At 37.3% G+C, this 21,111-nt stretch overlaps 1 protein-coding gene across 1 annotated transcript in view; it reads right to left on the bottom strand.

Annotated features, from left to right (window-relative positions):
• The window catches only part of ALDH1A1 (aldehyde dehydrogenase 1 family member A1), a 53,785-nt gene that overhangs the window by 16,596 nt on the left and 16,078 nt on the right, over positions 1 to 21,111 (bottom strand). The window contains exons 3-9 of the mRNA XM_028521437.2: positions 14,241 to 14,381; positions 11,565 to 11,694; positions 9,668 to 9,729; positions 8,171 to 8,299; positions 6,249 to 6,362; positions 1,788 to 1,890; positions 1,030 to 1,214 (exon numbers count right to left, since the gene is read on the bottom strand). Coding sequence (XP_028377238.1) covers positions 1,030 to 1,214; positions 1,788 to 1,890; positions 6,249 to 6,362; positions 8,171 to 8,299; positions 9,668 to 9,729; positions 11,565 to 11,694; positions 14,241 to 14,381 — 864 coding nt within the window. The remainder of the gene's footprint in view (positions 1 to 1,029; positions 1,215 to 1,787; positions 1,891 to 6,248; positions 6,363 to 8,170; positions 8,300 to 9,667; positions 9,730 to 11,564; positions 11,695 to 14,240; positions 14,382 to 21,111) is intronic.

Here is a 21,111-nt window from a genome sequence, read left to right on the forward strand (position 1 = left end):
AGTGAATAACTCAAGAATATTTTTCCCCAAAATCAACAGTGTTGAACAGTATATATTCTTTAGTCAAAGAATAAAGCCTCTGAGCTTAATGTGTAGACCCTAGACTGGCCCTATTGACATTTTGGGCTAGATGAATCTTTGTTGTGGGGCTCTCCTGTGTGTTGTAAGATGTTCAGTACCCTCTCTGGCCCCTACCCACTAGATGCCACTAGAACCCTCCTCACCCCCAGTTGTAACAACTAAAATGTCTCAAACAATGCCAATTATCCCTTTGGTGGGGGGCAAAATTGTCCCTCACTGCTCTAGATCAAGATCTCAAAGGGCAAGAATAAATTTAGAACCAATGGTCCAGGAGCTTCCATAATGGACAATAAACAGAGAATGGGGCAAGGAAGAGGAAAAGTGACCTTTGAATAAGAGGGAGAAAGAGTTAAAAAGAGAGACATTATTATTGATAGTGGTTCTAACTAGACGGAAGAAAAGGAGAACCCTGGGGGAATAATTGGTCTTTAACAACTAAAAGGACAAGTTTGCCACAAACCCAGGAACTCAAGACCTTTTAGGACATTTGGGTCACCATTAGAGTAACTGAAGACAATGGAGGGAATTTAGAGAGGTGTTAGATGCCTCTATTTGAGGGATGGAGGCTGAGACAAAGGATTGATTTTAGGCAGAAATATGTAATAGAAGTGTAAGAACTTTGAAGTGAACAGAGAACTGTGTACAGAAATCAGGAGGTGTGCAGACTGGAAAAAATAAGAAATTTGTATCATCTGGTTGTTTTTTTTTACATCTTTTATCCTCAGCACAACTCTTAAACTTTTAGACATAAAATTCAGGCAACACAAAAACAGAACATTTTCTTCACTGTTGGGAGTTAGATTAATTATTTTTCTAATCAAACCAACACAGTGTTGTCACCTAGGAAGACCCATATCTGGGAAATAATATTATTCAATAAAAAGTAATCCTAAAAAGGACATTTTACTCTTGTCCCTGGAGAATGCTATCCCTTTATTGTATACTCACCTGAGGGCCTTGATTGACTCCTGGGGTGAGAGGATTCCCAAGAACATACTTTTTAGCCCGCTCAACACTCCTTCGGACAAACTCATCGTAAATTGATTCTTCCACAAAAAGCCGGGATGCGGCTATACAGCATTGGCCCTGGTGGTAGAATAACCCGACGTGTGCAAATTCAACTGCATTGTCCACTGCAAGGAAGACATTCGTGTTAAAGGAGATCTTTTTATATATTTTATACATATTTCTTAGAGGTGATATGGTGATGCAGAAAAACCATGAGTCATGTGGTCAGATATTAATTCAATATATTCTACCCCTTATCAGCCAGGTGACAAATTAACTTTCTGACTCTGAAATGATAATAACAAATGTTAGAATCTGAATAATTGTGGTTGTTGGCCTCAGTTCAATGTCTGAGAGTATCTCACTATTCTTAATGTGATGCTAATATTTAAAGGTATAGAATTTAAAAATAGATATTATGGCTCCTAAATGTAAAAACAGTTAATTCATCTAGAGTTCTCCTGGGTAAATAGTGACCTATTTGAAACCAGAAAGAAATAGTGTCTCTGTTAGATTTATCTAGAGTTATAATTTCAGGCCAATTTGAGAGATTTTCAAGAGTAATTTTGGACTCTGAGTAATGCCTTGCACCTTGGCATTAGAAGCAAACCCTTTTGTAAATTTCCAGTTCACTCTGTGACATTACCGGACACCAAAAAGGATGAGGGATGAAACATGAACAAGTGGCTTCTACTCACGGTCTGCATCAGCAAACACAATGCAAGGGCTCTTCCCGCCGAGCTCCAGGGTCACCCTCTTCATATTGCTTTTCCCAGCAGCTTCCTTGATCAATTTGCCAACCTGAAATGGAGCATTACGAAAGAAGAGGCTTAATCTGCTCTCGTGAATGCAGGCTTAGTTAGCATTTTAAATTCATATGAAGTGTGTGCCATCATTAAAAGGCATTTTTCAAGATTTGGCATCTTCATACGTCAAAGGCTCCTTCATTCGAGCATAACTACATGGCAAGTCAAAAAAGTACTCATAAGTAGAGAGAAAAAAAATACGAAAGCTAATCTTAATGTACATGGCTAGATGGGAGGTTCTTTTTGCATTTTAAGCAGAATATGTTTCTACTGATAGATTTGATATTAACTTCTTCCAACTGTAACTTATATATTTGACTTTCTGTCTTCTACTGAAATATAGAAAACTCTATCCAGACTAATTGGCATATTCATCACCCCCTGAATCTCATCTCTCTCTGTTCCTCATTAGATGCCCAACGACCTGGGCTGCTTCCAATCCTACCCTTCCTTTGGGTCCACTTCCTGTATGAGCTTATTTTTTAATCCTTTTCTGATGATTCTAGGTGGGCATGACCCATTCTTCCTCTGACCTCCCATGGGACCTTCATGAGGACTCTTTCAAGGTCTCCCTCACACTGTATTATTTGTATAGATATCAATTCCCAAACAGATGTCACCTCCTTTAGAGCAGTGACAATATACTATCTCTGCATACCTTTTCTCAGCACGATCTATCACAGTGGGCTCACTTAACTGTTGATTGACTGACAGACCTTCCGCTCTCTCCTTCTACACCTTTGAGTAGTGGAGTTAGAAGAAAGAAATTGGATCTGCGCTCTGTGCTCTTACTTTAGTTATTTGGGATCCTACTGTTCTGGGTTCTTCTTTAGTGCTAGTTGCCTCTCTTCAGAGAAAGACATTGTTTTAATTTATTTTTTTCATGGATCTCTTCCCAACAAGATTATTTTCTGTACTTGTTTTTATTTCCCATCTCTGAAACCTGGCCCGTGTTATAGCTATTATACTTTTGTATTAAAGTCTTAATGCTCTAAAATGATCTTCGCATTTTTTTGAAAAGAGGATTCATTTTAGTTTGCTTCTTTTATTCTTTGTCTCATTTCCTTCTCAACACATCAGATTTTAATAAAAAGTATCTATCCCAACTGACCAAAGATAAGTAGATGCTTGCTGAATGAGTGTTTAAATTTTATGTGGTTACTGAACTGACTATATTACAGAGCGAACATTAATTAAATTGCTAATGTTGTCATCTTCTTTAAAGATTTATGGGACTAAATCAAACCCCTAAGATTAATAAAAGTAAATTAAAACTAGACTTGCAGTGGAAAAACCCCACCTGAAATTTTTGTTGTATCCCATTTGAATCACACGTACTTCTTATGACAACCCTAAACAACTGAATTTTCATTTAAGTCAATTAAGAATTTCCTATTTCTCAGATAATACGCCTTGCCTTTTACATTTTGAATTTGCTATACATTTTTTTCTGCATCCTTTTTTTTTCTTTTGTGTTCTTTTTTTTTTTCCTTAGAAAGGTTTACTAAAGAAACTTTATTGAAGTAGACAATTTTTGTCTTGGGCAAAAAAGTAAGATCAGAGGCATTTTTTAAACAGGTACAGATGTCAAAAGAACTAGTCTGAAGAATGGTCAGAGCTGGGAGTGAAGTAGAAAGATTACATCTTTACTTAGTGCCAGGTCAGATGGCAAATATGAAGGATTGGTGGAGTTTCCCCAAAGTATAGCTAAAGTCAAAACAAGAAAACATCAATTTTTGTCCTATGATTTTCTTCCCTTAACTGGGAAAAATGTAAAGGTTCATCATTTTTCCCAAAGTAGTCTGCAATCAAGAAAAGATAAGAACTATTAAGATTATGGTAAACAGTGTGTGCCATAAAACTGTGGTATGGCCATGTGGGGCAGAAGTAGCAAATGCTCCTAAAAGCATTTTAACTTATTGTATCCTCTACTAGGTGGGTTGGATTCTGTTTTAAATGAATCCAGTGGGACATTAAAATTCAGGCCTTGCCAGAAGCATTTTTAAAATGAGATTCATTGCTACAATCACCACAAGAAATGTAATCCATAGTTTGCCTCTTTTACGCCATTTGGTAAGTTCCCTACCTGCCAGGTAACAAACCCGAAGCTAAAAGAATTCAGAAAGATTGATTTTTCTGTAGCTTTACAAATCACCTTAGGCAACTTAAATTTTTTGATACTTATTTAGAAGTAGTTACTGTGCTGGTTTCTGGAGATAACAATGAATAAGACACTCTTTGAGGATAGTCAACAAAGAAGAGAGGATATGAGAAAACAATGAGCATACACTATAACAATTACATGTTATGGACAATAGGAACACAGATGGGATGCTTCTGGGACTGCAGAGAAAGCCTGAAAGGGGACATGTGGTGGGATCCATGTTACAGTAGATTGTGGTCTTTTAGGAGCAAAAGCCTGGAGGAATGAAAAGGCACGTGGCATGATTAGGAAGTGATTACCTCTTCCCTCACAACTCCTAAGCCAGTGTGAGACATGGAGGGATGAGGGAAGGAATAAGGACATGGAAATGCATACAGAACACACATAAAAACTGTGCCATTTCCTAAGTACTTGTTATGGTACTAAATGTTTTACTACTTATTAGCTCATTCAGTTTTATTCTGTACTGCTCAAAAAGGCAGACATAATTATTTCCATTTTACAAATGAAGAAACTCAAATTTAGCAAGAATACTTAACTTTTGGAAGACATACTACTAAGAGGGGTAGAGTCAGAATTTGACCCTGGGTGTTTCCTAGACTTCTGCTCTCAAGGTTTTTTGGTTGGTAGGTAAAGTGTCCCCAGAATGCTCTAGGGGCTCAGGGATGAGCCAAGACTGACAGTCAATGATGCTGGAGGTGAGATCAGGGGAGTATAGCTCCTGACCCAGATGAGCTGGAGAAATGAGTAGGCGTGAGATCCACAGCTGGAAATGTGCATGGAGTTCCTACTGAGGTGGGTCTAGAATGCTAGGCTGAGGGATTTGTGCCTTCTGGCCTTTACCTGCTCTGCTATGATCTCAACCTATGACCTCACCATTTTTTAATTTCTTGCCATGTCTTGAACATTCCCAGTTGTTTTACCCACAGAATCCTGAATGTGGTTTTGGCTTTCCCTTACCTCAGTTATGGGTTTGCATAATGCAAACCTTTTCTACTCTGTATCTATTTAAAAAATAAACAAGAAGAAATATATATTCACCTCATTTTTAAAAGATTGGGAAAAATAAAATTTGATTTTATACCATTTGAGTTCTCTATGAAAATGTATCTTTACATTGGAGTGTGTAATCAGAGTATAAAGTAGTACAATTAGTTTTTCCTCAGTATCTAGAATGTTCTTGTCTCTTGATCTTCAGGAAATTAAAAAAAGTAACCACTGTTCAAACCCAGCACAAGTCTTAGTCCGCATTTAAACACCATTATTCTCTCCTGTGCACTCCCTTACAGCACTTCACACACATCTTTCTACCTCATCACATCCTGCCTCATTTCTCATTCATGCCAGTAGCTTTCTAAGAAGAGGTTATTCTAGCTCATCCTCTATACTATATACCTGTAAGAGGCATTCATTATGTTTTGTATTAAACATCTGACAATGTCATATAATCTTATAAAATGACTCAAAATGTTTTTTTTTTCTTCATACAGGATGGTTTCACCACTTTCTTTTGACTGTGATAGAAAAATCATCTCAACTGGTGGGAATCCTTTCCCCCAAACTCCACCTTCCAGCTAATGTCCTCTTCTCTCCCTCCTGCCTCTCATTGCAGTACCCATGGCCGAGGCCCTGCTCCTTAACCAGGTGGAGCCAGAGAGGCAGAAAAGTTAGTCTGGGCCGGCAGTAACATCCAGGGTAGATGAGCTACTAGTCTTTCAGAATGATGGCAGAAGAGAGAGCCCCAAATAAGGAGTTAAGGGTGAGGTTCTGCTATTTAAATTTTATAATCTACAGTTTTGTATTATACAAATGCAATTCATTATACATACAATGAAATGATTGAAATCATTTCATACAAATCATTGTAGCCTAACTTATATTTTCTATAATAAACTGTCCCCAATCATATAACAAGGTCTCATTGGTCCTATTTCTCATCAGGGAAAGTAGTAAATACACTGGAAACAGTTCACTCCAGTGCTTCTAAGTTGGTAATAGGTATTTCATTTCACCTCAACTACATCTGCTTATGTTCTATAAACACGTTTGAAGGTTAGAATGAGAAGCAAATCATTAGCAAGAACTTTGTTTTTAAGGAAATGTCCGTGTTAAAATGGTTCCATAAAACATGCTTCTGACAGCTGGAAATGCAGACTTCTTAAACTGCCGGCCTAAGTAGACGATGTTACCTGTGTAGATCCGGTGAAGGCCACTTTGTCCACATCCATGTGAGACGAAATGGCAGCCCCTGCAGTTGGCCCGTAACCAGGGACGATGTTCACAACTCCAGGAGGAAACCCTGCCTAAAAGATGCAAGAAAAAGTTGTGAGAATTTGTTCCCATGAAAAAAAGAGGAGAACATGGGATCAAAGCTGCCACTTCATTAACCGTATGAATTTCTATACCAAAGAAGATTCACATAAGTGGTTGGTGGTTGTATTTACTACTACTACTACTACTACTACTACTACGACTACTACTATTTTTATCACTTGTTAACCCACTTAAAATAACTTCCAGGGTTGGTTGTGTTGTTGAGGGGCCATTTTTTTTCAGAGTCAATCTGTTTGGCTCTCACAGAGCATGGATCCAGTGACAGCTGTCTCAAATTGCATAATATAACACAGGAGGAACGTATGTACAGAAGTGTTTTGTAAATTACTCACATAAAAGGAAAGCAAAAACAAGAAGCTAAAGGGATCCCACATTTCAGTTGCTAGCTGTTGATTGTTCAGGGCATACCACCCAGGTTGTAAATTTCCATTGCCATTATTTAATAAGTATCGATGAGAACCATCAGGCATTCATGATTACGCTGAACTGACTGATTTTATTCCTAGTTAAAGAATTATCAGGTAGAAAACAGTATGGCAAGTGACAAGGGCACATTAAAATTGCATGTTATTTGCATAAAAATACCTTGATTTCTTTTCTTTTTTTATTGTTGGCACTATTACAGATGGCCTTCATTCCCCTTTCCTCTTTGCTCCCTTTAACTCAACCTCTGCACTCACTTTTTAAAATTTTATTTTTTCAATTACAGTTTACATTCAATATTATTCTGTATTAGTTTCTGGTGTACAGCATAATGTTTAGACAATCACATGCTTTACAACAATGTTCCCCCTGATGTTTTAAATACCCACCTGGCACAATACACAGGCTTTACAATATCATTGACTATATATAGTCCCTGTGCTGTACTTTACATCTCTGCGACTATTTTGCAACTACTAATCTGTACTTACTCCCTTCACTTTTTTCACCCAGTTTCTCAAACCTCTCCTCTCCAGCAACTGTAAATCTGCTCTGTATTTTGACTTTTTAAAATTTGAGGTGAAGAGTATTTTTATTTTTTATTTTTTAAAAAGATTTTATTTATTTATTTATTTAGAGAGAGAGGAAGGAAAGGAGAAAGAGAGGGAGAGAAACAGCAATGTGTGGTTGCCTTTTGCGTGTCCCCCACTGGGGACCTGGCCCCGCAACCCATGCATGTACCCTGACTGGGAATTGAACCAGCAACCCTTTGGTTTGCAGCCCATGCTCAATCCACTGAGCCTCACCAGCCAGGGCTGAAGAGTATTTCTAAAATGTGGGTTCAGTAGTCCTAAATTTATGTTTCTAATGACTGAGATGGTACATTTAAAGGAAACCACAATAAAAAAGAGAATACTAACATATCCCATCATGGGTAGATATGTTTAAAATAATGTGGCCCAATATTACCAGCAAGCATATTGGCACAGAGGCCTTCAAACTTCAGATGGCCTAGTTTAAACAAATTTGCAGCGACTCCAGTCCATTTGTGGCAATTATAAACCAAAGTTATATCAATTTTAACATGAATGGGCATTCATGAGAATTGGGTTAAAGAAACCAAAATGTGATCACGAGGTGACTGATATGCAGCTTTAGAGCCTGGCTTCCTGTCCCATTTGGCCAGAGGTTCATTTGGATCGAATAGCAGCAGAGATGACAGCCAAGACCGGGATGGTGTGTCTGAACCACTGGACAGGAACCGGTGCAGGTCATGCAGTTTACAGTAGCAGCCAATGAGGTCTTCCTATTGTAACTCCTGAGTTTTGTGCATGTTTTGATTTCGGAAACTTACCTCTTTTATTAAAGAGGCCACGTGAAGAGCAGTGAGAGGAGTTTGCTCTGCCGGTTTGAGAACCACAGTGTTTCCACAGCTAAGGGCAGGCCCTATCTTCCAAATTAGCATAACCAACGGGAAATTCCACTGGAAAACAATAGGTAACAACAGAGTCTTTGTATTGCTGAAAGTCACATTCACTGATGTAACTTCTACATTATATACTTCCTGTAGATGTTAAATGACAACTGTAGTAGTTTTGTTTAATCATCTGGGGTATTCTAATTAAGATCATTGCCAAAAGGCAACTCGTAAATGCCAAGAAGTTCCAAAGAAACCAGACACAGAACAGGGGCAGGAGGAAGCCGCAACATGTTATCAAGTGCTATTAAGTTTTTTCTACAAGGAAAAAAAAATCACTGCATGGTTTGAAAATCAAGCCTTACTGTTAAACATGTTCTAAGTTATCTGTAAACGTTTATAAATGTGATTATTCCTCCCTCTCTGTATGTAGGTCAGCTATTGTAACTATTTACCCAAGTAGCATTTGTTTCTAAGACAAAGACAAAGACATCTAGGGTCTGAAGGCCAAGAGCTTGGTTCAAATCTCAGCTCAACCACCGACAAACCATGTGAATCAGACAAGTTGTGTGCTCTATCTGCACGAGTTCATCATCTATAAGGGTTGATACAAGTCTTCTCTACCTCAGAAAGTTGTCCTGGGGAGTCATAGAGAAAGGGGGCCAAATACAGTGACCGGTTCATCATAGGAGGGCAGTAAATGTTAGCTACTAATTGTATTTGGGATTGTGCAGTTTTTATGTACTTGATTGGAATTTTTGAACTAATAAGAAATTTCATTCAAAATGTTTATATGTATACATTTCAGTCTCATTGGTGCAGAAGATGTCATTATTATTCCTCATCTAAAACTTTGGGACATCTTACCATCTTTTCATTTGGCCTTTGGAAGATGTCAGTTAAAGTGAAATCATTTAGCTAGTTTTCTATTTGTTGGGCTTAAGAGAAAATCTTCATGATTTTGCACAAAATACTACCTTTTCTGAGAGGAATTTGAAGTGTCAAAGCAGCTTATCTAAAGTGAGGATATTCCATACAGTGCTCCAAGAGTTTCTTCCATTTTAATTTTAAAAATTCACTCTGCATTTGAAGTGAGTATATAATACTGCTTTTTAAAAACAAAGAGTCTCAAAAAGAGTATATAATACAACATTTTGGAAAAAACCATTGAGTAGAAGGTCAAGATTTTTTGATGTTGTAATATTGAAACACACTTGGAGGTATGCAGTGTATAGATAAGTGTCTGGACTATCTAATTCATATGCATGGAACTCAGTCACAGGGAGATACAAGTTCAACAGTTACTATATTTGCTTCAGATTTAGCAAATATCTAAGCACCCATTTGCACTACAAAAAACTTCATTACAAACTGAAATAGAATTAGAGCTCATTTTCTTTTTAAGATTGAAAGTTATATAAGAGACCAACTTACAGGAATGATTTGGCCACACACACCAATAGGCTCATGTCTTGTGTAACTAAAAAAGTTTCCATCTGGAAAATAAAACACATAATCCTTTATAGACAAATGTGATTGACATTCATGAAATATTAGTTTGGGGCTGATGTTAGAGGAAGGTATAGACAACAATAACAAAAAAAGAAAATATCTCCAACTATTTACAAAATAAAAATTTGAGCCTTTAAATAGTAATTTGAAATGAGAGAAATCATAAAACTGAATTAGGCCAGAACCAAAATGCAAAAATGGAAAAGATCTGAAAGATATTTAATTCTACCTTTCACCATATAGAAGGACAGTTTTCTAAATCATCGTTATTCTCAAAGTTTCCTTTCTTTCATGAGAAAGGAAAGTAAAAGTTATTCGACTAAGAAAAGAACTCTTAAAATTCTGTTTCTGAAACCTCTAAGATCTACCAGTAATGATGGATTTTTAAAAAAGATTTTATTTATTTACATTTTAGGGAGAGGGGAAGGGAGGGAGAAAGAGAGGGAAAGAAACATCCAGGTGCGAGAGATGCATCCATTGGTTGCCTCTCGCACACCCCTAACTAGGGAACCTGGGCTGCAACCCAGACATGTACTCAGACTGGGAATCGAACCTGTAACTTTTTGGTTTGCAGGCCAGTGCTCAATCCACTGAGCCAGGGTGGAATTTTTTTAAGTAATATTATTTAAACAATGGTAATATTGAAAAGCAGCAGAATTAGAAAAACATTGTCTTATGAGCAATAACTCTTTCTTACTGGCTTGTTTTAAAATGTTTTTTGCTTGTTTGTTTGTTTTTTGTCTATCAAATTATAAAAGCAAACCCTCTTAATCCATGAAGAAGATGCCTGAAGTAAAAGGCATTTCTTTTCAGTCTGGATTTGATTGATTAATATGCCTCAACGTTTGATGTGGTCATCCTGAGGTTACATTGTGTTTTGTGTTTTCTATTCTAGTTCCCACAAAACTTCTTGGTTATCATAGCAAGAAGGCTCCTTATCAAAATCTATTGGTACTTCAAATGCCTTCTGCCATTTTGTCAAAGTGTTAAGTAAGAGTTTCTAAAATAGCCACATGTCTTGGTATTACCATGGTCTCATTCTCCCTTTTAACTTCTTGGCTATCACTTCTAACCTGGTGAATGCTCTAATTACATTGAAAGTGCCCATCGAGGCCAGACCTGGAGGGTGCTATATTCCTATAGTCAGTAAGTTCATATGAATCAAATTCTACTCATAATGTTGGAAAGTGATGCTTTTTAAATATTTTCATCCTATTATGTGCATACTCTGCTAAAATACTAAAACACAAAATAACCATTCACTCACACAAATTCTTAAATAGAGCTATAAACACAGTCCCATTTTGCTTTGAAGCTACTTGAAACAATCACTGTGAACTGGTTTGTTTAACTAATCTGATGTAACTATACTGAGTTAGACTAGGCACAGATGACCATAACTTGACTCACACTGGAATGTGCAAAATGGCTTAAATAATTATCATTTAGAAAAGGTATAAATACCACTATTAGAATAAAACCCACATAAATAATTTCAGAGACCAGCTTTGAAAAGTTTGGGCTTGTAGAAAATTGCCTCAAGTTAGTAAATCAGGAATAAGAATGTTCTCACTTTCCTATTTTCTAAAATATCAATTGTGTTATCTTTTGCACAATTATGCCGAAACAATTTCAAAAGCTAGTTGTGAATCTTAGCCGAACTTCCAGGTTCAGAACTGCATTGTCTCAAAGTCAAGAAAAGACAATAATTTCGGTTTACCTGGTTGACATCTTTAAAAGAGAGTGTTTGGAATTACTCAGCTCTACAGTAATCTCCTCACTATTACCCTCACCCCAGTTGTTTGTCAAAGCTACTCACCAATAGGTATTGTGCGACCCTGGATCTTGTCAGCCCACCCTGCACAGTAGCGTAATGTCTTTATGCAGCCTCCTAAATCCATCAGATATGCATTGGCAAATAGTTTTCCACCATTCATTGACTCCATTGTCTGAAAAAGAAATCAAACCTCAAATCTAGACCTCTGTAAATTTTTACATTAAATATATATGAGGTCTGCTTAGAAAAAGTCAAACCATTGTTAATATAACAAGAACAGTTTGAACAACATTGATGTAACCCGGCAGCTAAGGAGAATGGACTGGAATGCGCATGTGTGAACAATGGCAACTTCACTGTACTCGTCAGTGGGGGCGGTAGACACTACTGAGTGAGCATGTGTACTGTGTGGCCATCACATTCAAAATGACTGCGTGAGTAGAGCAATGAATCTCCAACAGATTTTGCATTAAGCTTGAACATTCCTCCACAAAAACTATTTGGATGACTTCAGAAGGCTGCAGCTATGGGCAATCTATGATTGGCAGCTTGTGCTGGCTCATGCATCATGTCTCATGCAATTTTTTGGTGAAACATCAATTCACCCAGATGACTCAGCCCCCCTACAGCCCCATAACTTCTGGCTTTTCCCCAAACTAAAGTCACCTTTGAAAGGGAAAAAGTTTCAGACTGTTAGTGAGATTCAGGAAAACACAATGGGGCAGCTGATGGCGATTGGGAGAACTGTGTGAGGTCCTAAATACCTACTTTGAAGGAGACTGAGGCCTCATTGTCCTATGAATAGTGTTTCTTGAATCTTGTGTCTTCTTTAATAAATGTCTCTATTTTTCATATTACATGGCTGGATAGCTTCTGGACAGACCCTGTATAGTTAATATTTTGAATAATGATGTCCTAGAAAATTTTGGAAATAGATTTCCAAATCTATTTTGTCTAACCTCTTCTTCTTAAAAAGGAGACTCAAAAAGGCATTGAAATGACTTGCTCTGATTTGCTCAAGGTCACCTAGCAAGATCTGGATAGAAAGGTTAGTAAGATTCTGGTTTCTAAACCCTGGTGCTCCTTCTATCTTCATCTGAATGTCCTGCAAGTCATTGACTCTCTAGGTAGTGGTCAAAATTTGATATACACACAGCTAGTAAGAGGGACACCTAATCTCCTGAGACAGTTCAGGGTTCCAACAACATGTCTCTTGTATAATGCAAATGTGGGCGACAATTCAATGTCAGTGATTATTGATAATGCCTCAATAATAATTTTTAATTTTTGCATTCTATCTGGAGAGAACCAGTCAATTCACACAAAACTAAGAGATCCATGGATCTTTCATCCATGAGTTTCTTCAGAAGAATTTTTAATTATGAGACTCCCAGCTTCGCCACTATTATCGTAATTTTTATTTGAATGGTCAGGCTGTGAAGTTCCACATTTTCTAGTCCATTGCCCTAGCCATTATAGGATGACCTCTCTCCTCTTCTCCTCCCTTTCTCAAGCAGAACTTTAATAAGCTGTTTGGAACCTACTATTCTCTGAGGCAGGAATGTACAGGTAGTAAGCTATTAAACTTGTTCCTCATCTGTTATACAATCTTCTGTCTCTGCCTTATACTGTACAGTATCTCAAAATTCAATCAAACATGGTTTTTGTATGCCTGTTCTTTTTTCCCCTTAGGATCTCGTGCTGACAAAGGCAGTCAACACTGTGTAATCCACAGATCAGATAAAGAAGAGAAGCAACTTTTGGCAAACTCTTCTTTTTTCCTACAGAACATTTTGGTCAATTTAGTTTTATTGTATGTATTGTCTAATTCCATAGTTTTGTACACTTTGAGTGTAATAAATGGTCTTTTGAGGAACTGTAATTGCTAATGTTGATTTTTAAAAATATGTAAGCCTCTTTGTTGCTGCTAGTTTAAGATTCAAAAGGCAATAAAAATGTACTCTGAAACCTGATCTTGGTTTGTGTTAAATTAGCTTCACTGTAATACCCAAATGAGAATAACAAGGAAGGAGTCTCCCCTATCCACTTCATGTGCTGACTCATCTAACTGCTAGATTGTTACAAAAAAGCAGTATACATAAAAACATAATTTTTATAAACACATGAATGAATTTTTTCTTTATTGCTCCCTCACTTTTCTACCTGTAAAGGGAACATAATTTGGTCAAAAAAATTGTAAACATATTCATTTAAGGAAGGGAAAAAGTGGCCATTTATTAACTATCTTAGAGGGTTAGATTAAGGAGAAATAAGATTGATTTTAAAGAAATATTTTGGGCACCTTTAAAAAGCTCTGTGAGATTTCCTACTCAAAGAGGTCAGTGGTCAAGTAAATTAGAGAAATCCAGCATATTATTCTCGGATATTCACACTGCATTTTTCCTTGTTCATCATTCTGAGAAACTCCAGAGTAAAAGAAAGAAATTTGTTCAATTTGTTTTATCTAGGGGTTTGCCAGAGTTTAGTCTATAGAATCTATTCTGGGAGTAGAAGTTAACATCATCCAGAACCAGAGCACAGATTACTCTCTAAGGATAAACTCAATGGTAATGTTTCTGTGTGAGAGCTGGTAGATAAATTCCCTTTGATGTCTTTGTAGAGAGTATGTAGTGATCACTGAAATCAAAATGACTTGCAATCCAAACAATGAGTGTTTTCTAGAGATCCCACTACCTGTCCACTTTGGTTAATACTTACTGCCAGCAGCAGACGGTCTCTCTCAATTAGATCAGCCAACTTGTAGAGGAGCCGTCCCCTCTCTGAAGCATCCATAGTACGCCATGGAGAGCCAATCTGAAAAGCCTGTCGTGCAGCCTTCACTGCTTTGTTAACATCCTCCTGCAAGTCAAAAGCAATTCATTTAGTAGGTTAAACATATCCAGTGGCAATAACCCCATAAAATAGACTAAAGCACCTCATAAACAGGCACTGTGTCTTCATTAGCCCAAAGTCTAGCACACTGTATCAAAGCAATTACTGTACACTCGAATTGTACCTGCTGCCTACTCTTTGGAAAGATGACTTTCCCACACATAGTATGTGCTTGATTTTTGAGGATAAAAATATTATATTTTAAGAGTTGCTATAATTTGAGTGCCGTATGTCAAGTAAGGTTCTAATTACTTCACACATATGAACTCAATAATTTTCAGATACATATGTTCCCCACTTTACAGATGAAGAAACTGAAGCAAAGAGAGAAGGGAGGTTTGTCCGGGATCAGTAGCTGAACGTGGAGCCAATCTGACAGTGGAGACTTGGCTCTTCACCACTGCACTGTAACGCGTTGGTGACTTGGTTTCCCAAGCTCCAGGGAAAGCCCAAGATCTAAAAGAGTGACTATCTTCTGTAACCTCTGGTGACTCTACGACCTGTACACCCTCTCATGAAGAACCTGCCAAAGGGTGAATAAGAACTTGGCTTTGCTATAGAGGAAGAAACCATATAAACACATTGTTCGTTCCTTTTGTGAAGTGGAAAAAGGGCACAGAGCTATACAGACAGTGAAACTGGCATAGAGAAGGGTCTGTATGTAAGAATCTCTCATTTCCCAACTGGATACAAAAAGATCTTTTTCAATCCCTAGCTAGATAAAGAGGCCAAGTTTTTCTTTTTCATAAGGCATTGCTTAAAATTGCATTACTTCAAGTAAAAGTCAAGTCATCAAGCAATGCCATGCTCAGTCTAGCCTCCATGCCTTCTCACTCTCTATTGAACTGGGTTTAACATTCCTCCTCTTTGCTAGTCCATCTCAGTTACATACTTTTCCACGGCCACTCCATTCCCTGCAGATTCTGATTCAGACCCCTTCTGAGCTCTTCCTTCGGCGGTATTCAATAAAGAAACCCTAAACTTACAAGCCTGCAAATTACAATACAAACAAATACATGTTTTTGCAGTATTTATCAGCATACTAGGAAGATCTGGGGTGAGAGAGAAATTTTAGAAGTGTAATCTAGTCTGAATAAATGATGATATTTATAGACCACAAGCAAACATTCTTTCACTATAATACATCATACAGTTGTATACTGCACTGCCTAACCTGAGAGAATGATGGGCATGTACAATAAAATATACACATTGCTACTTGCCCTTCCTGAGAAACATACATATGTACCATCATATTCTGGGCATTCAGTTAATCACAATGATTGCTTATGTCTGGACATTGTTTTGTGCCATGGATTCTAACCTTTTCCAAGTTATATTTGGAGAGCACTGTTGAAAAATAAAAAAGTAAACCATAAGAACCTGAAATTGCCAGCATGCTATGTGGATACCATAGCTTATAAAATATATGCTACGATGTGTTTAAACAGGTCTGTGTGACACAGCTTTCATTTGGATCCTTCTGCTCAGTGTTCTGACATTGCCCTTAGCCAAATATGGTTTTTCATAGGCATTCTGGGCTCTGGAAAAACTTGCTCCAAGACAGGTAACTCTGACACATGGGAAGTATATCCCTGGAGAATGCTGCTATAAATAAAGATGTTCTTTTGGTCATGTCCTTTGAATCATGCTTGTATTTCCCTCACATCTTACATTCTATCTTATAGGCACAGAAATAGAGTAATGGTGGTTACTGTACAGCTTTGAAATAAGACAACCCAGGTGTGAATTCTGGTTCCTCACATACTAGCTATGTAAGCTTTCAGTCATCCAACCGCCCATCCATCCATCTATCCATCCAACTCACTAAAATCTACTAAATTCTCTGTTCTGTAGCATTCTTCCTCCCCGCCCCCAACTCCCTCCGTGTGATCTCCATTTCTGTGATTCTGTTCCTGTTCTAGCTGTTTGCTTAGGTTGTTGTTGTTGTTGTTGTTGTTTTTAGGTTTGGTTGTTAATAGCTGTGAGTTTGTTGTCATTTTACTCTTCATATTTTTTATTTATTTTTTCTCAGACAAGTCCCTTTAATATTTCATATAATAAAGCCTTGGTGATGGTGAACTCCTTTAACTTGACCTTATCTGAGAAGTACTTTATATGCCCTTTCATTCTAAATTAAAGCTTTGCTGGATAGAGCAATCTTGGATGTAGGTCTTTGCCCTTCATGACTTGGAATACTTCTTTCCAGTCCCTTCTTGCTTGCAAGGTCTCTTTTGAGAAATCAGCTGACAGTCTGATGGAAACTCCTTTGTAGGTAACTGTCTCCTTTTTCTTGCTACTTTTAAGATTTTTCTCCTTATCTTTAATCTTGGCTGATGTAATTATGATGTGCCTTGGTGTGTGCCTCCTTGGATGTTCTGTATTCTTATCATTGGGCTGCTAACAATGAAATACTGATGTAAAGAATTGCCCTTTTGAAAATTCCAACAGAATGGGAGAGATATACAACAAAATAAGCACTCTGGTATATTGTAAAATGTAAAAAAATATTCTGAAGTGCAATGTATTGTGATGTGATGTTTCTAAGCTTCAGTTTTCTTATCTTTAAAGCAGGAATAAGTTACCTCATAGAGTTGTTTTGAAGATTAAACACTGTAACACTTGAAACATATTTTCTATGTGGCAGACATTAGATTAAGGCTTCATTATATGGTAGCAATTGCTATTGTAGTTGTAACTGTCAAAACAGCCTTAAAATAACTCTCAGCAGTTCTAGTATATTCTCATCCTTTCAGTTTTCATGGCCCTGTATTATTTTAGGCCATTATTATCTCATATTGTTGCTAGCCTTCCCAACTTCATTCATACTCTGCTCTCCCCAAACTGTCTTGCCTATTTCTACCAGGCTAACCTTCTGCAAATATTTTTTTATTTTACTACTTTCCCTTTCACATATTTGCAACTGACCCTCTCTTGCGTACAGTCCTAAGGTCAAACTCCTCTTTCTGATGTTCAAGGTCCAACATTTTGAGTCCCGCCTCACCTAGTCAAACCTGTGTTCACATTTTTTCTACTACAGCTGGCACAACTCCTCACCTTCGCTTTTGTAATTCTCCTGGCCTAGAACATTCTATCAGCACATCCCTTTTACTTTCGAAGTCCTGTATATTCTTTAAGAGCCAGCCGAAATACCACAATCTACCTAAATCCTTACCAGACTAATCCAGCTTGATAATAGCTACTAGTTAAGAACCCACTGAGCTCCAGACACTAAGCTAAACCCTCTATAAGCTTATAATCATTGCTGTAGTTAAGCACCATGACCCTTGTTTGGCCAGGCATGAAACACAGCATGAGCACATCAACTAAAATTTGATCCTCACTCCAAAATCCAGTTTTATAGCTTTGCAAGACTGTGCTGATAGTGATCTCTTTTGCAACAAATATATATTGTTATCTGTATTATAAGCTATAACATTTCCTTTGTTTCATGCCTACAATTGATATTTAATAAATATTTAATAATTTGTTACCTATTTTATAAATTCATCATGTTACATTGATTCTTATAAGGATTCTCCTTATAAAATCAAGAATTTTAAACATATAAGATTATATATAAAATATAATAATATGTATATATAAGGATTTATATACATAAGAATTCTTATATATAAGAATTTATATATATTAGTTTATATATAAAATGTAAGAATTTCTATAAAATGCTCCTTATTATAATAATTTGCTTATATTAAGTTTAAATGATAAATAATTTTAATTGATTTAATTATACAACAAAACTTTTACATTAATCAAAACTATTAGGTATAAAGGTCTTCTTTTTTTAATTCTAGGACTAGCATTTCTTCAATTTTTATTCTATGGCAAACATATTCCAAGGTCATAATTTTTGAATTAACCAGAGCACAGCCTGGTTCATTAAATCAGATTTGCTACGGTCAATAACACATTTTTCTGCTTAGGGGTTAAAATGTTCTTTTTTAAAGTAAGGGACCAAAGCTGAATGTGCAAAGATAACATAAATGATGAAAAATTATCAAATGCCTTGTAAGCATAGTTACAGAAGAACTAAACTCTTCCATCACTCCTAGACTATGCATTTCCATACTAAATCCATTCAGATTTGGAGAGAAGAGTTATTAGATCTCATTCACTTTTACACCAGTCAGTCATAGCACTTATTTTAAGGAACTTTTACTTTTATCTCCAGCAATTATTTGGTACGTCATGCTTTAGTATTAAAAGCAGTTTTTAGAATTAGTCAATATAGCCTCAAAGAACCCCCAAAGTGAAAAGAAAACAGTCCCCACCTACATCTGTGCTTTGCTTTGTGACCTCCATTTGTCCTTCCCACTCCTCTTTTCTTTATAATCTCATTGAAAGGCAGTATATAGCCCATTGTTAGTTTCAGTCCGCTCATCAATTAAGTCCTTAACACCTCTTGGCTCATTATCTAAAGAATCAGTTCCAGAACATTAGATTTACTCTATGTAATTTAGTAGATTTCTACCTTTCACAAAGCAATGTTAAAAGTTACTACTTTTTTGTCACCAAACTTGTGAAAACAGCAATAATTACTTAAAAACAAATAATAGTCGATCATTTCAAAAAGGAATATGATGACGAGAGTACTACATGTCCAGCAGTTGTCAACCAGGAGCATTTTATATCATAAGCAATTTAACTTGAGTGTCAAGTATCAGCCAATGTGATTAGTATTATGACCTAATTTGCAGCTTTGCTGGCTGTGAATGAGTGTCCTTGATTGACACTTACATAGGTTTTCTGCTCTCCTCTGAGTGGGAGTAATCGTCAATAAACACAAAGCAAATAAATGACAAATAGTTTTACAGCTTCTGGCACGGTCATCAGCTCGCCCTTACTGCACCTGAGAAAGAAAGCAAATCCCACTAACGATGCCAAGACCTCAGATTGCCTGAAAAGATTTCTACTGGAACTCCAGGCTCAGATTTGTTTTACCGGTTGAAACTGAACCCAAAAGCCAAAATGAGATGTCCAGGCCCAGAGCATTTTTTTTCTTTTGTTACTTGCCAACTGCAAAAAGCTGTGCAGTCTCCCTCCTGAGTAGCATTTGTACCTCTGGGGAGAAAGAGTAGGCAGCTGTCAGGGGCCCAATTGTACCCTTACCTTGACCTTTATTGTTTTTTCCACCTCCCCCAGGGCTGACAGAGCCACTCAGGCAACTAGACAGATATTTGAGGTAACGTAGTGCTGTGCACATCTCTAGAAGTCTCTGATAAAAACTATTTCTCTTGGTTGAATGTGAAGAATTTTTTTTTTAATCTCTAGGAATGGCTCCCAAGACATACAGACTTCTGAGTCTTCCAGAATAAGTCTCCAGGTGTCATTGGTATTTCTCAGCCTTAGTATGGTCTTATAATCTTTCTTAGAGGTGTAGAGTGACTATCACAGCTTGGTTTCCAATCATTAACTTTTCACCTATCAATGAACATGCCCCTTATTAAATGCTAACACCTGAGAGGAGACATAACACGTGGTTTAATACCTTAGATAAGGTTCCTAAAGTGTATTCCTCTCCCAGACCCCAAACAGCAATACTGGCTTCACCTGAGAAATGATCAGAACTACAAATTCTCAGGCCCCACTTTAGAATGATTGAACCAAACACCAGGGGTGGGTGGGACCCTGAAATCTCCCCATTTTACCCAAAAAGGAACAGAAGCTCAAACAAGGTAAATATAAATGTGGAACTTGTGTTGTCTTCCTACAGATGATGATTAAAACGAGGTCCTGAGGACCACACGGCCACTGTGGCACAGAGGCAGTGTTTGGGGGACCATGCTGAACATGATGAAGTTGGAACTCTTACACTGAGGGGGCACTGGGGTGGACTGTGATGGAGGCCAGAAACAAGGCTTAATTTTCTTCCCCAGACGCAGCGAGAAGCCCTTGCAGGAATAAACTCTGAAAGCAGTCTCCACTCCATTCTGCCACTACTTCCCAAACTATTGACGCCTCTATCTAAACCCTGCACTCTTGCCCCTAAAGGCCTGGGTCATACTTGTACTGATAAGACTGCGACCTGAATTCAGGGTCCTCCCAAAACCCAGAAGAGCCCCTCGGGTCTGTCACTATCTTGGGATAGGCTTGCAAGGTTTCATACTGGGAGGTTAGTGATCTCATTGATTAGGGAGGAGGAAATGAAAGAATGAAGATTTGACAAGAGCAGGAATCACTGTGGCGATTGAACTGAACATAGAGTGTCACGAATGGTGTTATCCTGGGGCTTTGCTGACTTCATCTCCCAGTAGTCTTTTCATGCAGAAAAAAATAATTACCTCTTTATATCTTACATGACAGAAATTTAAAGCTTGACAACTCACGACCAGAAAATCATTTCAAATTAGACTGTGAACACATACACATTTTAAGGTATGTGCTCAGATAAAAATTCTGAAGGGTTTTACTCTCCTCATTCCCCAGGCTATTTAAATTACCCTATCTTACAAAGTAAGGTAGTAGCCCTGCCAGTCACAAGTTCTGGATCAAAGGACAGCATTTGAATGCTGATTTCATTATTTATTAGCAATGTCACCTTGAATAAATTACTCCACCTTTATATTCTGCTATTACATCATCATTTGTAAAAGTGGTTAGAAAGAGTACCTTCCTGACCTGGTGGCTTTGAGTAGCAAATTAAAATAACATTCAGAATTGTTTTAAAATCACA

The sequence above is a fragment of the Phyllostomus discolor genome, chromosome 3 (genome assembly GCF_004126475.2).
Source record: "Phyllostomus discolor isolate MPI-MPIP mPhyDis1 chromosome 3, mPhyDis1.pri.v3, whole genome shotgun sequence".
In the NCBI taxonomy this organism is placed as follows: domain Eukaryota; kingdom Metazoa; phylum Chordata; class Mammalia; order Chiroptera; family Phyllostomidae; genus Phyllostomus; species Phyllostomus discolor.